General features: G+C 39.9%; 3 protein-coding genes across 5 annotated transcripts; all 3 read left to right on the top strand.

Annotated features, from left to right (window-relative positions):
* The first annotated feature begins 1087 nt into the window (after positions 1-1087).
* arl13a (ADP-ribosylation factor-like 13A) lies at positions 1088-5551 on the top strand. Of its 2 annotated transcripts, XM_026357208.1 has the most exons (11): positions 1088-1137; positions 2503-2619; positions 3004-3074; positions 3153-3405; positions 3560-3665; positions 3841-4046; positions 4271-4379; positions 4491-4767; positions 4845-4964; positions 5077-5134; positions 5249-5551. In XM_026357208.1, exons 1-10 carry the CDS (start codon positions 1118-1120, stop codon positions 5130-5132), a joined length of 1335 nt encoding a protein of 444 aa, XP_026212993.1. In that variant the 5' UTR covers positions 1088-1117; the 3' UTR covers positions 5133-5134; positions 5249-5551. The 2 variants fall into 2 exon arrangements, with proteins under 2 accessions (XP_026212993.1, XP_026212992.1); XM_026357207.1 differs by having other exon boundaries at positions 5077-5551.
* A 1571-nt stretch (positions 5552-7122) lies between these two features.
* Positions 7123-9069, top strand: tmem35 (transmembrane protein 35). Its single transcript, XM_026357209.1, has 2 exons — positions 7123-7314; positions 8201-9069. The coding sequence occupies exons 1-2, from the start codon at positions 7195-7197 to the stop codon at positions 8564-8566; spliced, it is 486 nt and encodes a 161-aa protein (XP_026212994.1). The 5' UTR covers positions 7123-7194; the 3' UTR covers positions 8567-9069.
* A 1281-nt stretch (positions 9070-10350) lies between these two features.
* cenpi (centromere protein I) lies at positions 10351-21019 on the top strand. 2 transcript variants are annotated; one of them, XM_026358684.1, is made up of 20 exons: positions 10351-10593; positions 11856-11993; positions 12148-12266; positions 12407-12514; positions 12785-12833; positions 12941-12987; positions 13231-13320; positions 13411-13542; positions 14301-14444; positions 15710-15830; positions 16074-16168; positions 16336-16453; positions 16686-16750; positions 16858-16967; positions 17854-17989; positions 18348-18472; positions 18909-18957; positions 19469-19684; positions 20074-20115; positions 20278-21019. In XM_026358684.1, exons 1-20 carry the CDS (start codon positions 10422-10424, stop codon positions 20359-20361), a joined length of 2160 nt encoding a protein of 719 aa, XP_026214469.1. In that variant the 5' UTR covers positions 10351-10421; the 3' UTR covers positions 20362-21019. The 2 variants fall into 2 exon arrangements, with proteins under 2 accessions (XP_026214469.1, XP_026214468.1); XM_026358683.1 differs by having other exon boundaries at positions 19466-19684.
* The last annotated feature ends 727 nt before the right edge of the window (positions 21020-21746 follow it).

The raw sequence follows: 21746 nt of genomic DNA, 5'->3' as shown, positions 1-21746 counted from the left end.
GCCTGCACACAAATCATTGCTCCAGGTCCCTGAATGCTGTCACTAAACATGATTAATATTTGCCTAATTTCATTAGAGCTGCAGAAGCTTTTTCTCCTCGCTCCGCTGTCTGTTTTCTTTTCCTGTATATTTAAAAAGAAATAATCACTAACGTCGATTTGTTGGTGCAAAACAAAAAATGTTCAGAATAAAATAAACTGAAAATAAATCAACTGCTCATCGTGTTGAGGACTAGAACTGAGTCATGTTATGTACAGGCCATATTTTCAGCCTCTGGCAGTGACAAGAGTGTAAATATAAGGCCATCTAGTGGCTAATATTGCGTTGTAGTACAAGTGGTACTACATTATAGTATTAATAACATTACATAATACAGTACGTCTATTTATTCTATTAGGAGGTAGAGTAGAATATCACCTGCTCTATCTGTGTGCACACGTTTGTCTGGTCGTTTATCCTCTTTGTTTTTCATTATCTCAGTTCCTCTTGCTCATGCTTCTTTCCTTTTGTTTCCCCACATTTTCATATTCATCATTTATTCCACTTAAAAGTGTTTTTCCTTTATTCTCTCATCTATTATGCTTCATATATTTGTCCTAACTGAGAAAAAGAAAGCTGAATTTAATTCATCTTGAGTTGTTGAAATGGGCCATTTATGGTGAGATTATTGAGATAACAAAGTGATCTCCTAATAACAAAGTCTTTATATTAATCATATGTAATGTAGAGCACTCTAAAATGCCTCTGCATATAAAATGTGCTGTTTAAGCTTCATGTCCTGTCATTATCATAGGAATTATGTTATCACCCCCTGAGCGACTTAAGATGCTCTGCATGCTTTAAGGCCTCAACAGTAAAAGAAGATCACAGCATGTCAAAGATGACACCACCTGACAAATTTAGTTCCTCTGGACATGGAAATATGCACCTTCGTTTAGTTAAAGACGAATCATGCCATCCAATGGAATTAACCGTTGGCTCTGGAGATTCTGGGATTGGCTGACATTTCCCATGTGGCACCTCCCACATGGGGTGACCACAGGCTTAGTTTGAGCCTGATTAGTTTTGTTGCTGTTGAGTCCAAAATGTTAGTGGAGACGAGCACCCAAACAAATGCATGGACTTAGATTTACTTCTGTGAGTATTCCCTCAGTTTCTCCTGTTTTGATAAACTTTTACATTTGAAACATTTTCATTTAGTTTAGTAATTTAGTGGTGTTACCCTCTGACATTAAAGCTTTGTTTTAATGTCATGCTTCAGTGCATCTCACCACCCATGTGTAGAGCTCACTTGTTGTTTTTGTGAATTTGTCCTAGCACATTGTTATGAATAGTGTTACGAAATGATTCTAGAAATTTTAACAAGTGACTCTTTATTTAAAAGAATTACAACACAGGTTGATCTACTGCAGTGGGTGTGTTATTGTATTTTTTCTGTTATGTTTTAAACTTTTTTTACATTTGAAGTTCCCATGTTATTCATGCTGTCTACCTCAGTTTTATATACATGGACCAAAATTACAAAATAAATTGGTAGTAGTAGTAGTAGTAATAGTTGAACTGCAAAAAAAAAGTTGTTAAAGTGATAAAGGTCAATTGAAGCTGGATGCTCTGTGGTGAAAATATGTTTGAACCAACTTCTGAAATTGCTGCAATTTCAGGTGCAAAATACTCTCAACATGGAAAATGTCCAAACTTAAACTATAGCATAAATGTCGATGACCTCACTTTCTTCTCCAGCCAAAACAATATAGGTCAGCTTGTTAACAACACTGTAAAAGCAGGCCAATCTAAACTGGATTTAGCAGATTACAGAGCCCGAACAGGTGCAATGGACAAAGGACTGAAAGATCTGCAAGTATTTTTTTAGCACAGAGACTGACTACTTCACACACACCTGCTGTGTGTTATGAAGCTTCAGGAGACTAGTCACAGCTCCCTGGACATGGAAAGAAACTCTTACTGGACTCAGACATCATCTGTATGTATTGTACATTCTGATGTCAGCTAAATATTAAGCAGGTAGAATATTAAGAAGTAAAATCAACAGTAAATAAAATTCTTTTGGTTCTGGAAAACAATGCTTTGAAATTACCTTGAGCTAAAGAAAACAAGATTACTGCTAATCTTTGAGTCTGGAGAGGTAGAGAGAGACACTTGGCAGTCAAAGCATTCCCTGGACGTCTGACCATCTGTAAACGTCTCCTAAACCCTCAGGAGACCGACACAAAGCATCTTTTTGCTGGACCTGGACTTGACCCCCAGTGACTCAGTCAGTTAGCCCTGTGTGTGTGTGTGTGTTTGTGTGGCTAACGTTGTGATGACCATTTTTAATCATTGGATGGAGGGTATTTTTACAAAGTGAGGACATTTTAGCTGGTCCTCACAATGAGAAGAGTGTGTAAAGAGAAATCTTAGGGTTAAAACAAGGTTTTAGGGTTGGATTGGATTTTGGTGTGTTAGAGTGAGTACCACATTAAAGTTGACAATCTGTTGTTGCAGGTACCGGTTTCAGAGAAGATGGTGGCCACTGTGCTCACCTTGCTCACCTCAACTAAACATGTTCAACCTGATGAGCAATTGCTGCACTTGGGTCTCCAAAATACAGGAGCCAATCAGGTACAAACAAGACCCTGAAACAATACAGCATGAATTATATCTCTAATAATCTATAAGTCTATTTCTTTATAAATGATGCATTTGATCAATCTTCTATATTCAAGGAAAAACAACAACAAAACCAATCCTTTAATAAGACAAAATCACTCAGTTGGGCAACAGCAACCACAATTAACCCAGAACCCAAATCTGAGTAATAGCTTAATAAAATACAAATAAAAATAAAACTCCCAAAGAAAAGTGAACAAACTTTGACAAATCCCATTGCACACTTTGCTTTTCAAACAATGTTGATTCTTTGTCAATTGTATAGTTAATTGATGATACATGACACAGTTTCACATGCCAATTACGCTCATCAGGGCTGCTTTTACTTGTCCGCAGGAAAGTGACCATTCTAGTGGTTGGTCTTGACAAAGCAGGAAAAACATCCTCCATCAGAGGGATGTTAAGAGGTAATTCAACAGTGATTTTAAGCTTTATTAAAGATTTTAGAGCATAAAAACAACAAATAATCAACCTGTCGTCTTCAGTTCCCCATGGTGGTGAAACAGGACCCACTCATGGTTGCATACGAAAGGAGCTGAGGGTGGAAAACTACCTGGTGACCTTGTTGGACGTTGGAGGATCAGCAGAGTCAAGAGCCGCCTGGAGGGAGCTCTGTGGAGAAGCCCATGGGATCATCTTTGTGGTGGACTCCAGCGACAGGCAGAGGATAAAGGAGGTCAAGGAGGTTCTTGATGACCTGCTGAAACAACCAAGAGTGGCAGGAAAACCTTTATTAGTGTAAATATATCCCACACCGTACAGTACATTTAAAAAATGATCTAACATCATGTGCAGTGCAAATGGTGCCCTCTAGCAGCTGAGGAGGGAAAGTACTGAAATAATTACATACTGGTTAACTGTGAAGCTTGTGTTTTTGCCCTTTTCTGTTCAGGCTGGCTAACAAGCAGGACAAAATGAATGCTTTATTGGGAAGCGACCTGATTGAGATGCTGTCTCTGGAAAAGCTGGTCAACCAGAGCCGCTCTCTGTGCCATATTGTAAGTACTTTTCTAATTTATCACTGAACAACCTGGTCAGACTGTTGTCGACTGTTACTGTACTAGAACAAAATATAGATGGTAGAAAGCCCTACAGCACAGAATAGCAAAGGTACAGGCAGATTGACACCTTAGATATCCAGGCACAACAGACATTTTTAACCTTCCTTTTTAGGAGCCTTGTTCAGCCTTAATGGACCTGCGACGCTGGTCAGACAGAAAGACTCTACGAGGACTTCGCTGGTTGGTTCGTGCTGTTTGCCTGGATTACCCTGAGCTGTGTGCCCGTGTAGCCCAGGACAGCAAGCGGCCTCTGGAGCCAAGAGAGAGGGAGAAAAATGGGAAAACGGATAAAGGTCGCAGAAAAACCAAGGTGGAACGGTAAGAACAGTGGGGCTGTATATTGGCATACATATATCTCATGATACAGGCGATATATTGCTCCTGTAAACAAGACGATATGTTGTGATTTTTAAAATTCAATTATAGGAAAACAGTCATAACGTAAAGACACACCATTATATCAAAAAGCTAGGGGGGGGGGGGGGTTATCCACAATCTGATCCACTCACTGGGCTTTGGTGCCAAATATTTTCTCACCTCAGGATGCGATCCAGCAAGTCAGACCTTCGTCAAGTCCATCGGCCCAAAGACAAAGAGAAAAAGACAAAGGGTGAAGGAAAGCTGCAACCCATTCGAAACATATTACAAAAGGTGAGAAAAGCATCTTGCTTCTTTCTTTAAAAATGTTTTTTTCTTTCATTTTGTCCGATCATGTATATTACAATAAGAAAATGCTAAATTAAGCTCACTCCTTGTTTTCAGGAGACCACACTGAAAAAGAACCTGAGCACAAAGAAGAAGAAGAAGCTTGTTAAGGTCAAAGAAGGTGAGAAAGACCAAGAAAAAGCAAATGAGCAGGAGGAGGAGGAAGAGGAGGGTGAAGGTAATGAAGGAGAGCAGGAAAACTCCGGTCCCAGAGAGAAAGCCAACAGTGCACTGATCCCACCGAAAAGAGGCAAACTGAAGCGCAAAACAAAGGTGATGGAGGAGACTCTGGATGTACCGGAATCCCCGGACAGCAACGAAAAGCCACTTGAAGGTTGTAATCACTCAATAATGGTGTGTGTTATTAGGTTATTAACTGTAGCAAATCTAACATTTTTATTTTGCGTTTAGCTAAGGTGGAGAAGAAGAAGAAAAAGAAGAAAGTTACTAAAGTAAAAAGGAAGAACAAGATCAACACAGAGGAGATGTCGAACACTTACTCTCAACCCGTGGACCTTTCTGCAACCTTTGGTGAGCCTCATCCACTTCTTGAATCCACCAATGAAATACAGTAACACTTTGGACACTTAAAGATCATAAGATCCCAACCCTTGTTTAAAAAGATGACCCTGTCTCCTGATAGATCTTTACCGAAAAGCAATACTGGCTCTGAAGGAACGTCAGGATCAGGGACAGTGAGAGTGAGTCCTGGTTGTGTCCTGCCGCCTGAGTGTGAGGATGTGGTCCACAGCAGTAGTGCACGACAAACTACATCGTTTCACAAACTCTCACATCATTTCTTTTCCACTCAACAGGGGAAAGACAGGCAGAGACACAGAATTTGACTGCAATCACCACTTCAGACCTGTTCCCTGAACCTGTGGAGTGAAATTCCAAAATGTGTAGTGAAGGGCAGGTCCAAACATTCATGTAGAAAAAATAGCTTTCATAATATACTGTTTAAAAAAAAAACTAAAGTTGTGTGTACTATTGTATTGTGTGTGTCATATATTAATGTTGTATGTTATATGCATCCTTTTTTATGATTATTTATACATAATGATTATTGTTTTGAAATGAACACTGTGCACATTGTTGAAGTGATGAACAGATCTATGAAACTGTGTAATAAATATGTTATCACTGCATACAGCAGCGACCATGTTTGTAGTTAATGTCTATATAAACTAAGTAACGTATAGTTATCACCTATATATTCATTTATCAGTGTTCAGGTCCAGATTTTAAAGTCTAACATGGAAACAAGTATTTTTTGCTCTGTTGTTTTCCCCATTTTGTCATTTAATAATTATTCTGTCAGATCTACGTCTAAGCCTCCATAGCAGACTTTGAGTCATCTTGACCATTAATATTTCCTGTATCGAGAAAACTCTGTTTCTACCAGATGGCAAAACAGATTTTGGTCTTAATGCCACAGCTGCTGGTTTTAGACAAAGGATTTTAGAGTTTCATCTGTGTAGTTTGTTCTGTCCAACACTTGTAAAATTGAGTATCTCCACCCTCAAGGTAAATATGTGACAAATGCAAGATATTTAAATATTCCTACACAAACCTGTAATTTTAGTCATTTGTGTAATATTATTTTACAGTGTAACATAAAAAAACAAAAGGGTTTTGGTAAGAAAATTAATTTGTGTTGAAAGTTCTTTAGGCTAAAATATAAAAGCACAGAATTAAGAGGATGACCCCTGGTGGCAAAAGTGAGCAGGGTAAACTAGGTTTTAGAAGAACAGGTTTTATGCCTCTGTGCTGAAGAAAGTTCCAGCTGAAGGCATTGAGTCATTATTATCATTTTAGTGGTCAGTGGTTAAAAGTCAAGGTCACTGTGACCTCACATTATACAAATTATCATGCTTTTATAAAATAAACTGCCAACAGCATAAGTGGATCTATATTTTAAAACACCAAACATTTCAACTGTTAAAAATTGACAACTTGCTGCTTTCCTTTTAATTTTTTGTAACTATTGGATAAAACAAGCTCTGTGCAGGTGTCACTTTGATTCCTTTTGATAAGTGTTTGTCCTCATTTTCAGGATTTTAACACACAGTTGATAAGTCTAGAAAATGAACAGGAGATTAAACCATGTCTAAATGCAAACTGCATGATAATTAGTTGCAGCTTTAGATTTACAATAAATATGAACTAGTTCCACCTTGAGTCCAACAGTATATCACGTTAATGCATGAGTAACACATAGGCCATGGTGCACTGAGTACTTAGCAATTTAATACAAGTGGATTACACTGGTTACTCAACATTTGAATGCACTTTTATGTGCAACAGCATGATTAACATCACAATGGGAACTTTTGCTTGAGTAAAGATCGTGACTGTTTCTTCCACCACTTCAAATCGCGTGGCTTTAGCGGCGCATACTACTAAACTAAAGTCACATGAAGGACCCTTCCAGCTTTTGGGGCCCCTGGAGTCCTGGGACCCAAATAGTTTGGAGGCGACTTATTGTTGCGTGGACGTTGCAGCAGCCTTCATGCACAGTCAGCTTCACTTTATAAATAGGTGAACTGATCAGTAATTAAATCCTAAAGTCGTGTTTGACTTGTGGATGCGGCACATAGAAGGGACCAGCACGTCGCCATGTTTTTTGTGTGTGTGGTTCATCCAGAAGCCCCCCCACCCCCACCCCTTCCTCGGTGCATCTTCACAGGGAAACCGTCCGACTCTCATTCACTCTCATGTGAAGCTGCTGGCTGCGCGCACGGCAGAGAAACACAGAAACATGACCTCGCCAAGGACAGTAACTATCGTGGCTCTGTCGTTCGCTCTGGGTTTGTTTTTTGTGTTCATGGGCACCATTAAGCTCACACCGAGACTAAGCAAAGACGCGTACAGTGAAATGGTGAGTGGATCTTGGCGATGAGCTGTGCGCATTGGTGGTGGTGGGGCATAAAAGGCCATTGTTCTGTGTGTGGCTGCAGACGAGAAGGGCTCTGGGGGTCGACCGATGCGTGGAGATGCTGACCCAAATAGTAAAAGGACGGAAAATGGAGGCTTTTTACGCTGAGCTGCTGTTCTAACTCATTCTGCCAGTGGGATGCTTTGTGTTCCTGCTGATATCACCTGCATCAGTGCTCGTAATAACAACGTTAGCGCACCAGGCTAAGGCTGTGCGTTTAGGAGAAACCTTACAATGCAATATGTGATTATTAGCACATTTAAAATGCATGCATGAGTACTCGACACGGTCGGATTTGTCTGCCATTAGGTGTAAACGCTGAAGCACGTTGAATAATGAATGTCTGAATGCATCCCGTCTTCTTTCAACATGCTATAATGTAACCTAAAGATGCAAACATGCCTGCCGGACAATCAAGGCATTTTTAAGTCATTTGCTGGCTGTTTGTAGCCTATTATATATGTCGTAGCAGCTCTTGTGTAATATGAAGAGCAACTTAGTAGCTTCAGAGCAATGGCGGCCATTCGAGCAAATTCTGTGAGCTGGACCTGCAGCTGATGTTGAAATGTCCCGTGTGGAAGATGATAACTTGATTTTATTGTATATAAGGATCATGCAAATTCCTGTCTGGCATTTTCAGGATATTTTTATGTCATCAATGTGCATGTTTATAGGTTTTCTTGAGCAATAGGATGACTTGTATTTGTGCATTTGAAGGGTGACCTTACATAGTCCTCCAATGGCCTCATTTAAAGACCCCTGTGTGAGTGTGTATGGGATGAGTTGAGTGTTGTAGATATTTAAAACAATCTATACTTTTTCCTTTCAGAAAAGGGCATACAAGAGCTACGCCAAAGCGTTGCCAGGCCTGAAAAAGATTGGGATCAGCTCAGTCCTGCTTCGTAAGATCATCGGCTCTCTGGAGGTGGGCTGTGGCGTGGTGCTCACCCTTGTGCCGGGCAGGCCGAAGGATGTGGCCAACTTCTTGTTGCTGCTGGTCATGCTGGCTGTCCTGTTCTTCCACCAGCTAGTAGGAGACCCGCTGAAACGGTACGCCCACGCTCTAGTCTTTGGTATTCTTCTTACCTGCCGACTGCTCATTGCCCGCCAGAGCGATGACCGGCCGGAGAGAGAGGACAGCAGAGAGGAGCAGCACCTCAATGACCAGGAAAAGAACAAGGTCAAGCAGTCTTAAGATCCTCTTCCTCTCTGGTCCAAGCCACAACAAAGGGAACCTGGTGCATCTCTGTGGATTGTAGTAATTCAAGTTTTTGAAGGAAACAATCACTCTCAGTAATGATACCCATCACACATATCTGCTGTCCCATCCAGCTGGCTGACTGATAACTCACCCACTCCTCTGCACTCATAATATGAAACTGAGAACTCCTGACCTGTACGTCCTCTACGTCGTACGCATGGAAACTGATGAGCTCATTGCCACAATAGTCATTTCATTCCCCTATTTATTTTAGTCTTACATTGTGATAAATGTTTCCTTTTCTGTTTTCTGTTAAGAAAATGTGAATTTCAGTACCTCAAGCATGTTTCATCTGGACTATATAAGATCAACATTATCCAAAATGAACACTGGTGTGATAATTTTGTACTAATTTATCAATTTGTACGACATATCCACGTTATTCTGATGCAGTATTACCAGAAGGGCATTTTACAAAATAAAAAATTCTTGCTCTGTTTTCATCTCAGCAGACTTTTGCAGAAATATGCATGACATAATTTCTCCCAAGATATTAAAAGACTGATTATTTCCTTTATGTTTTAGTTCAGTTGTCCAGTTGTTTAGCTGGACAGGAAAGAAAGAGCTCATGTTTCTGTTTCTTAAAGTCAATCACTGTCTTTTAAATATTCTGTTCATCTATTTGTTTTTATTGTTTCTCTCTCATGTAAGAAAATCATTCCTGTCACAGTTTTGCTGAGGAGATGAAATCTCAGTGGAAAATCTTGTCAGTTTTAAGATTCAAAGTAAAGTATACTTAAAATAAAGAGTTGGAGGTGAGGCTGGCTAAATATTGTTTGTTTTGTCAGGGGCTGTACATTTAATTCAGTTATATCTAATAATTAATCTTTCCATGTTGTTCATTTTTTATGTTGTAATATTTTTGTATAACTTCAGTCCCGTACAAAGTAATTCCTCCACAGCAGCTTATTTTCTCCTGTGAATTCTTCCTCTTCTGAGTATATACAGACACCAAACAATAATGAAAATACAAATTATTTTCAGCCCCAGGTAATTGTATGATTAGGGAACAAACCTTTTTTAAATCATTTTAAATCACACTTTAGTGAAAGACTGAAAACGAAAACCTAATGTGTGCATCTGTGTTTCACTCTAGCAAAACTCACTACCTAAACCTTGACCTGACATATAGGCAGAAAAGCAGGCCCATTAAAGACCAAACACTGCACACCCTAATTCGATCGTTTGCCTTCAAGACAAGTAGAGAGATCTTTCCCCTGCTCCTACCAAGCTGCATAAAAACTGATGGACAGTTACAAAACATCACCTCATATTTTGGAGGTAATAATCTGCATTTGGATATAAACATGACTAGGTTGTGAATTTATTTTGTTCTTTATCCTGAGCCTATTGGTTTGTTTCCTTCAATCCACCTTAATCATTAGTTATATTGCTCTCGTCAACAGTGTTTATAATAGTTGTATTTAAGCTACTGATTGGACCCACAAGGCTCAGGGGCCCAGGTTATTGTGCTATTAAAACAAAACAAAACAACAAACAGATGCAAAATGACCCCTAAAAGGACCACAGAAGACAGCACACAGCTACAGGTAGAGACACAAACCACGACATTATTGTGTGTCGGCCTGGTGTGCCTTTTATAATTTTTGTTTTGTAGTCCCTGTCGCAGCTGAAGCCAGTCGGACTACAACTCCCGAGGAGGAACGGGGCGGAAGCACTACACTGCGCAAGCGCAGAGCAAACGGTCGCGCGGAGGATTTGAGTTTGGTTTGAATGGCTGGAGGTGGAGGAGTGCAGCTCGGTGTTTTAAAGTTTTAGCAATGTAGAAATGGCAGCGACGCTAAACCAGTCGGGTCCGCCGGATTCCGACTCATCGTCTCTAAACGACCAGTCTGTGTCCAGCCGGACCAGCAACAGAAGTCTGAGAATCGCAGAAAAGGAGAGAAAGAAGACCGAGGCGGACGATCCGGTGGTCACGGCCCTGAAGTACTTCTCTGACGGTAACAAACGTTAGCACGTCGATGTCGGAGGGTGGCGTTAAATTAATGTTAACTCTCTAATACTTTAACCAGCGATAAGATAAAATATGTCTGTAAGAACCAGAGAAAACCAGGAAGACTCGTTTAACCACAGTTTACGTAGCTACGTTATTGTATTTGACTTTTTGTTAGGTAATGATGCTAAGCTTTTTACTAGCTTTCAACCAGCTGGATGAGGTGGTTAGCTCCACACAGTCCTTAAAACACAATTTAAAGTCTTAAAATCTGTAAAATTAAACCATGAATGTAATATTATAATACATAATTACACCGTTCAGAGCTCAGTAGCCAGCGGTGGTCTTGTGACGTCATTTGTTGCTATTGTATGTCATGGCCCATTGACCCAGCAGAATAAAAAACACAACAATAAAATAAGAATAAACTGTCTCCCTTTTAAACCAGGTATGAATTCTAGGTTACAACAGAAGGACTACCAGGCTTAAATCCCAGATTCAGAATCAATCTGTGGGAACAAGTTCTGAGATCTCACATCATGAAACACAAGGGGAAGTCAGGGGAAGACCCACAAGCAGGACTGTAGCAATGTTATATTATGTTGTATAACAACATCAATAATAATAACAAAACCACAATTAGATGTTATACATTGTTGTTTTTTTATCATAGCTGCAAACAACATGAATGAACACAGCACTGCTTTTTATATGCAGACTGACTAAAGTGTAAGGAGGTTTCTTTAAAGAAAGGACAGAACGACATGCACACACTCCAGTTAATATGCTGAGTTTTGTGTTGATATTTATGTTGTTATACTGTATTTGTGTTGGTGTGAATCCTTTCTGGTTGTGGTTCCCCTTCTTTCTGTCTGAGTTGTGTAACAAGGCAAAACGAAATCCCTTTGGGATTTACGTTTTTTTAATCTTGAATTAGAGCTGTTATCATCTGAACAAAGGTCCAGGGTACCATTTATGTGCTATTTAGAACCTTCTGTATAGCTGTTAAATAGATCCCTGAGAAATGATAGTTGTCATTTTCATGTACTGATATACATGATCATGGTGGTTTTGTTTAATCTGTAACTGTCCTTTACTGTAGACATCTACAGACACAACAATAATTTCTGAAAGAACTTGAATTTCCCAGGTTTCGTGGACCACTCTGGAGTTTATTTTTGTTATTATTATTGTGAGCAAAAATTTTTTTGTACTGCATCATGCTGACATATACAAGCTGTGATTTGACATTTCCTCTGCCTCCTATAGTTGAGGCGGGAACTCCTTTGTACGGGAACGATGAGTTTGAGAACAACTTGGTGGTGGTGGAGAGGGTCGCCTACAGTAAAGGACTGTCCCCGGAGGCCATCTCTGTTATGCTGGAGTTTGCCATGAGCCTCCGTATGGGTAAGTCGCTTAACATTAACTGTGCACTGGTTTTCATCGCAGAATTTCTTTTATGTACTGTGTGTAATATTAATTCTTCTGACAAATTCAGGACCACCTGCGACAAATAGAAAATGTGTGTTGATGACATTTGGTATTGAATTTGTCTGTGTAGGGACCAGTCCATGTGTTCGGGTGCTGAAGTGTCTAATTCCTGCCTCCGTGGTGCCACAAGAGGCTGTTGTTCGGGCATGGGTTTGGCTGGGTGTTGGTAAAATACCCACCAGCACTCAGGTAAGTGTTAAAAACTTTTAAAAGCTATTATTTAACGCCATTTTTGCTCTGTTACATAAGTTTCTTTTCATCACAGTATTTGTGATTTTTTTTTTTGTCCAGATTGTACTGTAGTTCATGAATTTCTGTGCAATTCACAGGTTCTGTTCATAAAGTGGGTGTTGACCATATTTGACATGATTGACGCAAAGGACCAACTTCGAGCTATTTATGGCTTCATTTTCAGCTTTGTCACAGATGAAAATCTGGTATGTGTTGTGATTCATCTTCTCACTCTTGTAATAAGCTGTTTAATTCTTTACATATGTCGGCGTCTATGCTATGTAGGAACAAAATGTTTCATAACTAAGAGCCAGTTTTAAAACATAGATGTACAGAGTCCCCTTTACAAGTGTGTCACTGCAACAAATATCCCCTCAGATCTGAAAGTTAAAGTGAGGTGATTTATTCTGTTTTTTAATCAGCAGATCATTAACGTTCCAGCTTAGTAAACCAAATCTGCTTTGATTTTTTTTCAGTGTCCTTTTATCTGCCATGTGTTGTACCTTTTGACCAGAAAGGAAAGTGGTAAGTCTGACATTCTGAAATATGAACCACACTTGTGCTCCCATTTGTCTCTCTTTAGTATTCTTCTCATTGCTGCAAGCATTATTGACTGCTTTGTTTTTTTGTAGTGCGGGTATTCAGAGTGAGAAAGCTGCTGGAGCTACAGTCTAAACTGGTAAGCATCCTGCTGATTACATGTCCTCTGGAGCCATTTATCAAAGCTACTACATTATTTCCATGCACAGTAGGAAAATTGATTTGATAAATTGCAGGAGGAGCTTTTCTTTCTAGACTCTGCACATTATTCATATAAACAGTTACTCTTTCCATATCATTGGCCATTGCACTTTGGATTATTAGGAAACATCAATCAAGAATGTCAAGTACAAAGCGTGTTTATTTGATTTTATTTCTCCAGGGAAGGCAGTCGTTCCTCCTCCACCTACTGTCACTTTACAAAGTGTTTTGCCCTGAACTGGTGACACTCTGTATTCCGTCTCGAATGAGGGTCTGTATATAAACTGAGCAGTTAATGCCATTTGGTTGTTACAAACATCATATTTAAAGCATTACAAAAAGTTGTAACTTTTTTTTGCAGAGTGGATTTAAGAACCACAATAACCCATGGAAATCGGCGTTGATTGGTGTCCAGAAGAGGAATGGTTCCCAGGTTGGCCCCAGCAACGGTCTTGTCTTCACGATTAAAGATAAGACAGTGTCTCGTAAAAGGGTATGAAAGTCTAATATTTTAGTTTTCAGATGTACTGCTTATTTTGTTTGCATCATCATCACACGAAAGCTTCATAGGTTTTCTCCAGAAGTAAAACTGCCATTCTGTGCTTTGGTTGCCGCTGGATTGAAGACGAGTGAAGTTGGCTGGATATTTGCATAAAGTTGAGCCTTTCCCTGAGTCAACTATACCCTGTAATGTAACTGGGCCTTTTTTGAATCTGTCAAGCTCAGCAGGGGGGTGTAGGGCTTCAAAGAGAAGTCATATTTAGTAGACATTGCTAGCCCAGGTTTTTGAATTATGTATATGTGAACGACAGGTAATAGCTTTACTATCTCTCTCTCTTGTGTGTGCTTGCATGTAACATACCCAGTATAGAGCAATAGCTAACGATTTTCTTACAAGTTAGGTATTTCATGCTGCTTTGGCCAAATACCAGGTTTATTACAGCTGAAATTAGTTGATGGAGATAAAATAATCCCCAAAATTTAATTTGGAAAATTAAATAATGACAAGTTAAAAAGCGTTCTCTATTCCTAATCCTTAAATGTTTGAATTTGCAGATTTTCTTTGTTACATATGATGATAGGGGCTTTGTTCTGTGGATTAAACAAAAAACACATTTGCAGATGTCACTTAAAAACTGAAACCACAAACATGAAACTGAGACAGAGATGAGATTAGATTTGTCTACATTTTCCAACAGTTTATTGGACTGTTCTATTTATTTTCTTGTTTTATTATGCTTTATTTTTCAGAAACAATGCCACCTGGAATTACCAGTGTTGCGTTCTGTTGTGAATAAACAGGATCAGACTGAGTCTTCGTCCAGCAGAAAGGTGGTCCCCCTGGTACAGATCCACTCCTTTGCTGAGCTGCTGGAAAATATGCATCGTATAGAGGTAATTTCTCCTCTAGAAGAATCCGTGGGATGCCCCTTTTCTATCCGGCTTCTCCTATTTACCTGAAAATGCACAGTTCAGGTGTTCAGGAGTCTCATGAACCCCTTCAAATCTGGAATAGGAACAGGTTGCCATTAGAATACCTAACTGCTGTCAATTTAAATTGTGATACAGCCTTATGGCCACAGGGTGGTGCTGTGACTCTAAGACTTTTGTCTTGTACATTGTGCTCGACCACTAACAACCTTGTCAAAACAAAACACACACAGCTGAAGTGGCCTGTAGCTGTAATTTGTTAATTAGATTAGAGTATAAACCAGCTTCATGGGCACTGTGCTTGTCATTTGTTTTAAAACAGGTCATTGCTCCTTTTACAGATCTCATCAGTGGTTTATCTATTCTGTACCCGGAGTAATGACAGCAAAAAGACCCGAGATCTATCTGTATAATGCATCGAGCAACGTTACAAAGCAAATGGTCATTTAAACAGGTCTCTCCATAAATGTCTCTGTGCCCTACAGATCCAATGACCTGATAAACTAATATAAGTCATTTTAAATGGCTTGCAGACTTTAATATGCCATGCTACATAAATTCACCTCTTTCACTGCCCTCAAAGCCAACGTGAGCAATAAGGATTTTGGCTTGTGATAGCATCAGCTGTGTTCATAGCCAAGAAGGCTCTATTTTGCTGTGTGTTAGGAAAGACAGCTGAGTGCAGTCAATTGTGCTCATAAAACTATTCTCACACAAAGGCACTGACAAAGGATCATTGATTATTTCCCTCATCACCTGCACTTGTGTTGTCAAAAGCAGAAGGGTGCTTTCTCAGTTTAATGATACAGTTGCTCCATAATTATTGAACAGCTGAGCTGTGTCCATTCAGTCTGTCTTCTCCTCAATTTAATTTATTAATATACTGACAAAGTCTCCATATTGGGAGACAGCTGTTCATACACAATAAGACTGTATAAACTATCAAGTGGGATGGAAGATATGTCCCAGTGCTGACATTATGAGGATTACTGCATGCTCCAGAATTGTCTCAGTGGGGGATTGGTGGCCTACTCCGAGAAAACATTCAGAAAGACATAAATGTATTTCTTAGCAGGGAAGCGGGCAGCTTTTTGTGATTTTTTTCACAAGATCATTTAAGTTATATTGCAATATGAGTTTGGCTGCTCCATTACTTCTCTGTGCTTATTTGATTGAATTATTTTACAGTTTTTTTGTGTTCCCTGTTTTTGTGTTTTTACCTCAATCAGCTGCCTGCTCAGATGGGCTCACTGCTGGGCTCCAGTCTGGCACTGCAGTACCTGGACTGTGTACAGGATGAGTCTGCCCTCCTACGGCTCAACTTCTGGCTAGGCTATGCTCTTCATGAAGGTAAGTGGTGTGAGGAAGCAACTACAAAACTACTACTTTATCAGGAAGATAAAGACACCCAAAGCAAAGCTGACCTTGAGTTGAACTGCACATTACCATGTTGGCATAGAAAAAGGGTCCCTTCAGAGAAGAGTTTAAAAGAGACTGGGAGAACTCAAATATGTGAAGATGTAAGACATTTGAAATCTTTTCCTTGCTCTGACTTTTTCCTTCTTTAAACAACCATTTTGCTGTTTTTGTTAGAATTTTTGTTCTGCGGCGACGGAGGAGCCTCCCAGAATACTGAGGATTCTCAGCATTTTTTGAACAAGTTGCTGTTCACGCAGCACTTTCTTCAGGTGAGCTTTAACTTTCATGCACTGATGACTACATCTCTACCTCAGACTCATCACTTGCCGTTTCGTATGTTCATTAACTCGCAGCCGGCTTAGTTGAACACCTGCGGTAAAACCACAGTCAAACATCGATTTCACATCCTCATTAATTTGTCACATTTCTCCACCAGGAGGGTTTTTTCAGTTCAGAGGCTTTCCTCTACAAGTTCCTGGGCGTTTGGGACGGTTCCCTTCTCCGCCCACAGATACTCGACTTGCTGAGTAACATTCCCGTCGTTCCCAGTATCCGTGAGTTTTCCCTCCACAGTCCACCAAATTCATCTGTTCCTCCCTATTCAGATTTCTTTTGTGTCTGCCTTTGTCAACTTTACATAAACACATGATTGCTTTCTACTTGTTGTAGTGCAGTCTCAACCATGTTTTTACATTAACCTGTCATACAGGTCCATAAAGTATTGTGATTGTGATGCATTCAGTCAAATAACTGGTAGACTGTAACCTTGTGTCTTCCCTGCTTCAGAAATCGGACAGCTCCTGTTTGAACCCCTCATGCAGCTCTTTTTCACATCGTCACTGTTTTTCAAGGTAGGCCCTACTCTCTCAGGTAGAACAAGCTTGCTGCTGCTAATCTTAATGAGTCCTGTATTGACTTTGTGTTTTAACTACTGTACTGTATATGTCTGTGTGTCCAGTGTGGCCTGATGGAGTGTTTAAACAATATGCTGTTAAAATGGCTGACCTGGCACTCAGTATATGCTCTGGAGGACGACTTGGACATCAGCCTCAACAGCCACACCTCCATGTGAGTCTCGCATCTGCTTCCTGCAACTTACTTACAGAAGATACAATAGACCTGAAACACTTTATGAATCAACTTGAGAGCACCAAGGTTATGGCTCCTTAAGCTTTTACTATAAAGCCTCACACCTCATCAGTGCTTACAGATAGAATAAAAGTCTTGTTTTAGTGTGGGTTAGTGTAATTAATGTGCTGGCTTATGTGGGTAAAAAAACGTGTTATTTGTTTTGAGTCAAGCATCTTTTAGCAAAATCGAGGGCTTTTTTATTCTCTCACATAAACCTTTGCCTGAACATTGCCACATTTTGCTCTACGGTAACTTTTCATCTTTAATTGAAGCCATCCGTAATCCACTGTCAATTGAAGCAGTTATTATGTATTGACATCTTTTCTCTCTTGGTTTTGATGCCCTTTATTTATCAAATCCTTTAATTGAAATTTGCTTGTGTACGAAACCAGCCTTAATATCCAGTTAAATGATTTTCCAGCGCCCAAGTTAAGGGGTGGAGCTGCTGTCTGTTTATGTTTAAATACTGGGGCTTCGTCCGTATTGAGTGCTTGCATGTGTAATCCTACAATAAATCATCCATTAAAGAGGGAGGTCCATTTTTATTCACTGCCATTTGAAAGCTCACCTCTGGTATTTTGCCACAGTGCATCTCAGAGATTGGTTGCACATGTCATTGATTGTCTGTTTGTGTACACTTTCTCACATTAGTCTCCATTCAGTGTTTGTCCTTTCAGATGTAATGAGCTGCCACTTCTTTCAGAGCCCTCATTCACAGAGTAATCCCCCATGGGAAAATCAGCTGACTGGTGTTACAACTTAGCATCAGCCTTGTTTGAGCGTGTCTCTGACTCTTTGCTCTGCCCTTCGCCCTCTGCCTCAGAAACATGACCTTGTCGGGTTTCAAAGATTCTGTGATGGAGCTGGTTCATTTTGTGGGTCGACTGGCCTCTGTAGGCCTTCAGCTCGAGGGCTGTCACTCTCTCTTCCTCAGCTTCGTCCTGGACTTCTATGAAACGGTAAATGGGCTAATGCCAGTGATTGAATCTGCTTGTCTGTACTTTATTTAAAGATCCTCTCAATGTCTTTACTTGATTGTTTCACCTTTAATCTTAATGAGTTTAAGATGCCTACATATGCGCATAAAAGGAAATTTTAGTGAAGTAGGACAAATGTTATGTCCTTGAGTTGTAAATGTCAAGCCCCACTGAAATTCAAAATCACATTTTTTTGGTCTTTCCATGTCAAATTAGCAGCAGCTCATAGAACAGAACAGGCTCAGGTATCACTAAACAGAGAAGCTCATGAAGGATCATGTATGTTAAGACCTTTCACTCTTAACTGTGGGTGTTAATTATCTTCTCTGTCCACTCCCAGGTGTGTGACACTTTTCTGAAGTATGGGCTCCCCCTAGTAGTGACGCCCCCACCTGGAGTTTTTTACCCAGCCCTGCTCGCCACTGACCCTGTCAGTGTGGACCGACTGGCCTACATCATGTACAGGTGAGGACCTTTCAGCCTGTCATCAGCTTATCATGATGGATATTACAGTAACGCCCTGAGTGTTCTGTCACTTAAATGACAGAAAAGAAGTGGGATCAAATGGTTTCACTTTGCCTGCATATTATTTTATAATTTATGGTAATAAGAGGCTAAGAGGCCATACGCTTAAGCCCTCTTCTTCGTTTTTATGCAGATTTCAAGCGTGATTTATAACTCCAGCCTTTAATAACGCAAATTCTTACAGTGTCGGCTAATTGACTACACCCCAGGGTCCTGAAATAATTTTACTGATGCTAAGTGTAAGAAATGCAATGGCAAACGAAGACTGGAGCTTAATTGCATGATACATTTTTTTGTCAGACCACTGAGAATGAGCTGTTTTGCAGTAATGTATGATCACAGAGGTAACTTGTCTTGAACGGTTTCTTTTGTTTAGGTACAAGGTGAACTTGGTATCAGCGAAGAGTCAGGAAAAAGTCACAGAGGTAAAAAAAAACAATAAGCTATTCACTCCTTGTCATGCATGACTTTGATTTGCATCAAAGTAATACTGCAGTAAGGTATTTTGTTCATATGATCATGTGGACACTTTGTTGATTTGACTTAATGTAATTATATTTAGGTGTGTATTACATTAATCAGTCCACAGGAATCCACAAGAACACACTGTACCGACAGTGTATAACCCTTAACACCATCTCAGATGAAGAACCTAAAAAGCTGTTGATTTTTAATTCAGCTGTCACTACGGGATCTGAATTTACAAATCAGGCAGCCAGTACGCTTCCCTGATGCTAATAGCACTTTTTATTACGAAAAAAGGACTTGCTAAATAGCATGCAAATTAATCCGCTCAACAAATTCCAGGTGTTAAACTCTGAAGAGCAGGAGAGTGATTTAGTTGAGATGTTCTTTCTCCACTTTTTGTTGTTTTGTTCTTCTCGTTCTGCTGCTTCTTTTGATTTGTTTTTTGTTTTGTTTTTTTTTTCCCAGCAGGCCTTCCACATTAGCCGCCAGACATTTCGGGAGTTCAACCACTACATGGTCGTCCTTGTCAACTGTCTGTGGAACTCTAAGATGTTTCATCCAGGCATGGATATACAACTGGGAGAGGAGCTGCTCCTCAAGAGCAACGTACCACAGCCCTGGACGAGCTTTGATCTCATCCACCACCCTGCTTTTATGAGCTACGCTGTTGACTTTCACCAAAGGGTGAGTGTGTCCCATTTACGTCTTAATTTGTGTCTTACAGAGGTGCGTGGATAGGATCCTAACTGTTGCAGCCCTCAAAACATATCTTATGCTTATTTCCAAACTGTAAGAACAAATTGATTTATCAGCACGCAGCTGGTCCGTACAGTTTGGTTAATAGACTTCAGGCACGGCAAGGAGACAAATGTGGTATTAATGTATCTTTAATAGAAGATGCATTAATACAGAAAGACATTTTATTATTAATGGGTGCTGCATGAGATGTGGTTTTCATCATGTTTAATAATACACGTCCCTTTTTTTTTTGGCTCATAGAAGCATCCAGCAGTGATCTTGTGAAAGTTAACAGGGTGGCCTGACAATGAATATTAATGTTCTCTCTTTATCAGTGCTGGCCAGGAAGAAAGGACATGGACCTCAATTCCATAAAGGTATGATGGGTGTCCTTTCCATTTCTACATTTATAATAGACTTTACATGTAGTTTGATGTGCATCAGCCATATTTCAGAAATTAGGAGACATTGCTTTTTGATCACAGAAATCTTCAGATGTCTTTGATGTGACTATGTGTGTTTGTGTGCGTGCGTTTTAGCACTCCAAGCCGTGGAGCTGGTACCTGGAGTACCTGTACAGTCAAGGGTATGACGGCCTTAAACAGATTGTCCCAGCCCAGTAGCCAGAGGGGTCCAGTTTGTTCAGAGCAACATCAGCTGGCAGCTGACAGCAGGTGACAGACAGGGCAACAGTCTGTCTGCACAGCAGAGGTAGATGCTCAACACAGTGGAGAGGAAAAACAACCACTTGCATCTCGCCCACTTTTTTCAAAGACTTGTACATATTTAATCCCTTTGTCTTTTCCATCTAGCTATTTGCAAGCAATCCAAATATGTTTTTATGTACATAGATTATCTGTGTTTATAGTTTTCCTTCTTATACTACTGTCCATTCAGCGATGACTGCCCTGGTGGTCATTTGCCAGGAGCGGTGTCGGTAGCAGGGTCAAGTCCAGTGAAAACATCTTAAACAAGGAAGATCTTTAAAAAATAATAAGCGGTTTAGAACATTTATATTCGCTAAATCTTTTTCATCACAGAAGGAAGACAACATATCAAAAACTAACATGAAAGACTAAGAAAAGTTGAAGGGACTCTTCTTCTCTTCAGCACTGTGCTTCTTTTGCACAAACGTGAGTCATTCTTTGTTTAATGTGAACACACTGATCTTGAAGCAGCTGCTACATTAAACCTTTTTAAACATGTTTGTTTTTGCTTTGTAATATTGTACAGCTTGCTGTTTCTTGCACATCGCAGAAAATAAATCAGTATGAGGCTTAATCTTGACTCTCATCTTAATGACATTATAAATAATACATCACTGTTTCCAGCACTTGTGGCCTAACGTCAGCCTGATATTTGCCTCTGTCAGATGGCAGATTCTGTTTCTGGGTAGCATTACGGCCACCTGGAAAACAGCATTTTGCTTTAATTGAGGGATCCATCTGGATGGTTAATGTGCCCCTGGCTCCTTGGGTGTTTTTGATAACACTAGACAAAATCCCTGCATGCCAGATTTGTGCAGTGATCAGTTTTCTCCATGAGGACTCGCATATCAAAATCACAACCTGCACCAAGTGTGATTTCTTCAAAGTTCAAGGACCCTAGCATAGCCCTAAATAATAAACAGCAGTTATATCTTCTTATATTTGCCAGTAAAGATTATTTTTCAGGCAGGAAAACAGCCATAGAATCTATTTACTTCATATATTTCTCACTGTGTTTTAAACTTGAGCCCATTCTGTGAGAGTTAGTTTCGGAGCAGTTTTCAGTGTTTCCTCCCAGATTGCTCAATTTGGGATGTCTTCATAATAATAGCTTTATTTTTAGGCTTCTCACAGGGCTTCACTTAAGTTTATATCTCCATCAAGCCGTGCTCTCTCAACCATAACCAAATGTCCCGGCAGTTTTTTTTTGGATGGTTTCCTCAGATCCTCCCTCCTGCAGCTCTCATAGCGACCAGACACACGGAAGTTTTATACTAGTATTTCATAATATCCCCTCTGAG

This window comes from Anabas testudineus, chromosome 10, assembly GCF_900324465.2.
Source record: "Anabas testudineus chromosome 10, fAnaTes1.2, whole genome shotgun sequence".
Classification (NCBI taxonomy): Eukaryota; Metazoa; Chordata; class Actinopteri; order Anabantiformes; family Anabantidae; genus Anabas; species Anabas testudineus.
The sequence above is the reverse complement of the archived record's forward strand: the minus strand, read 5'-3'. Positions and strand labels throughout refer to the sequence as shown.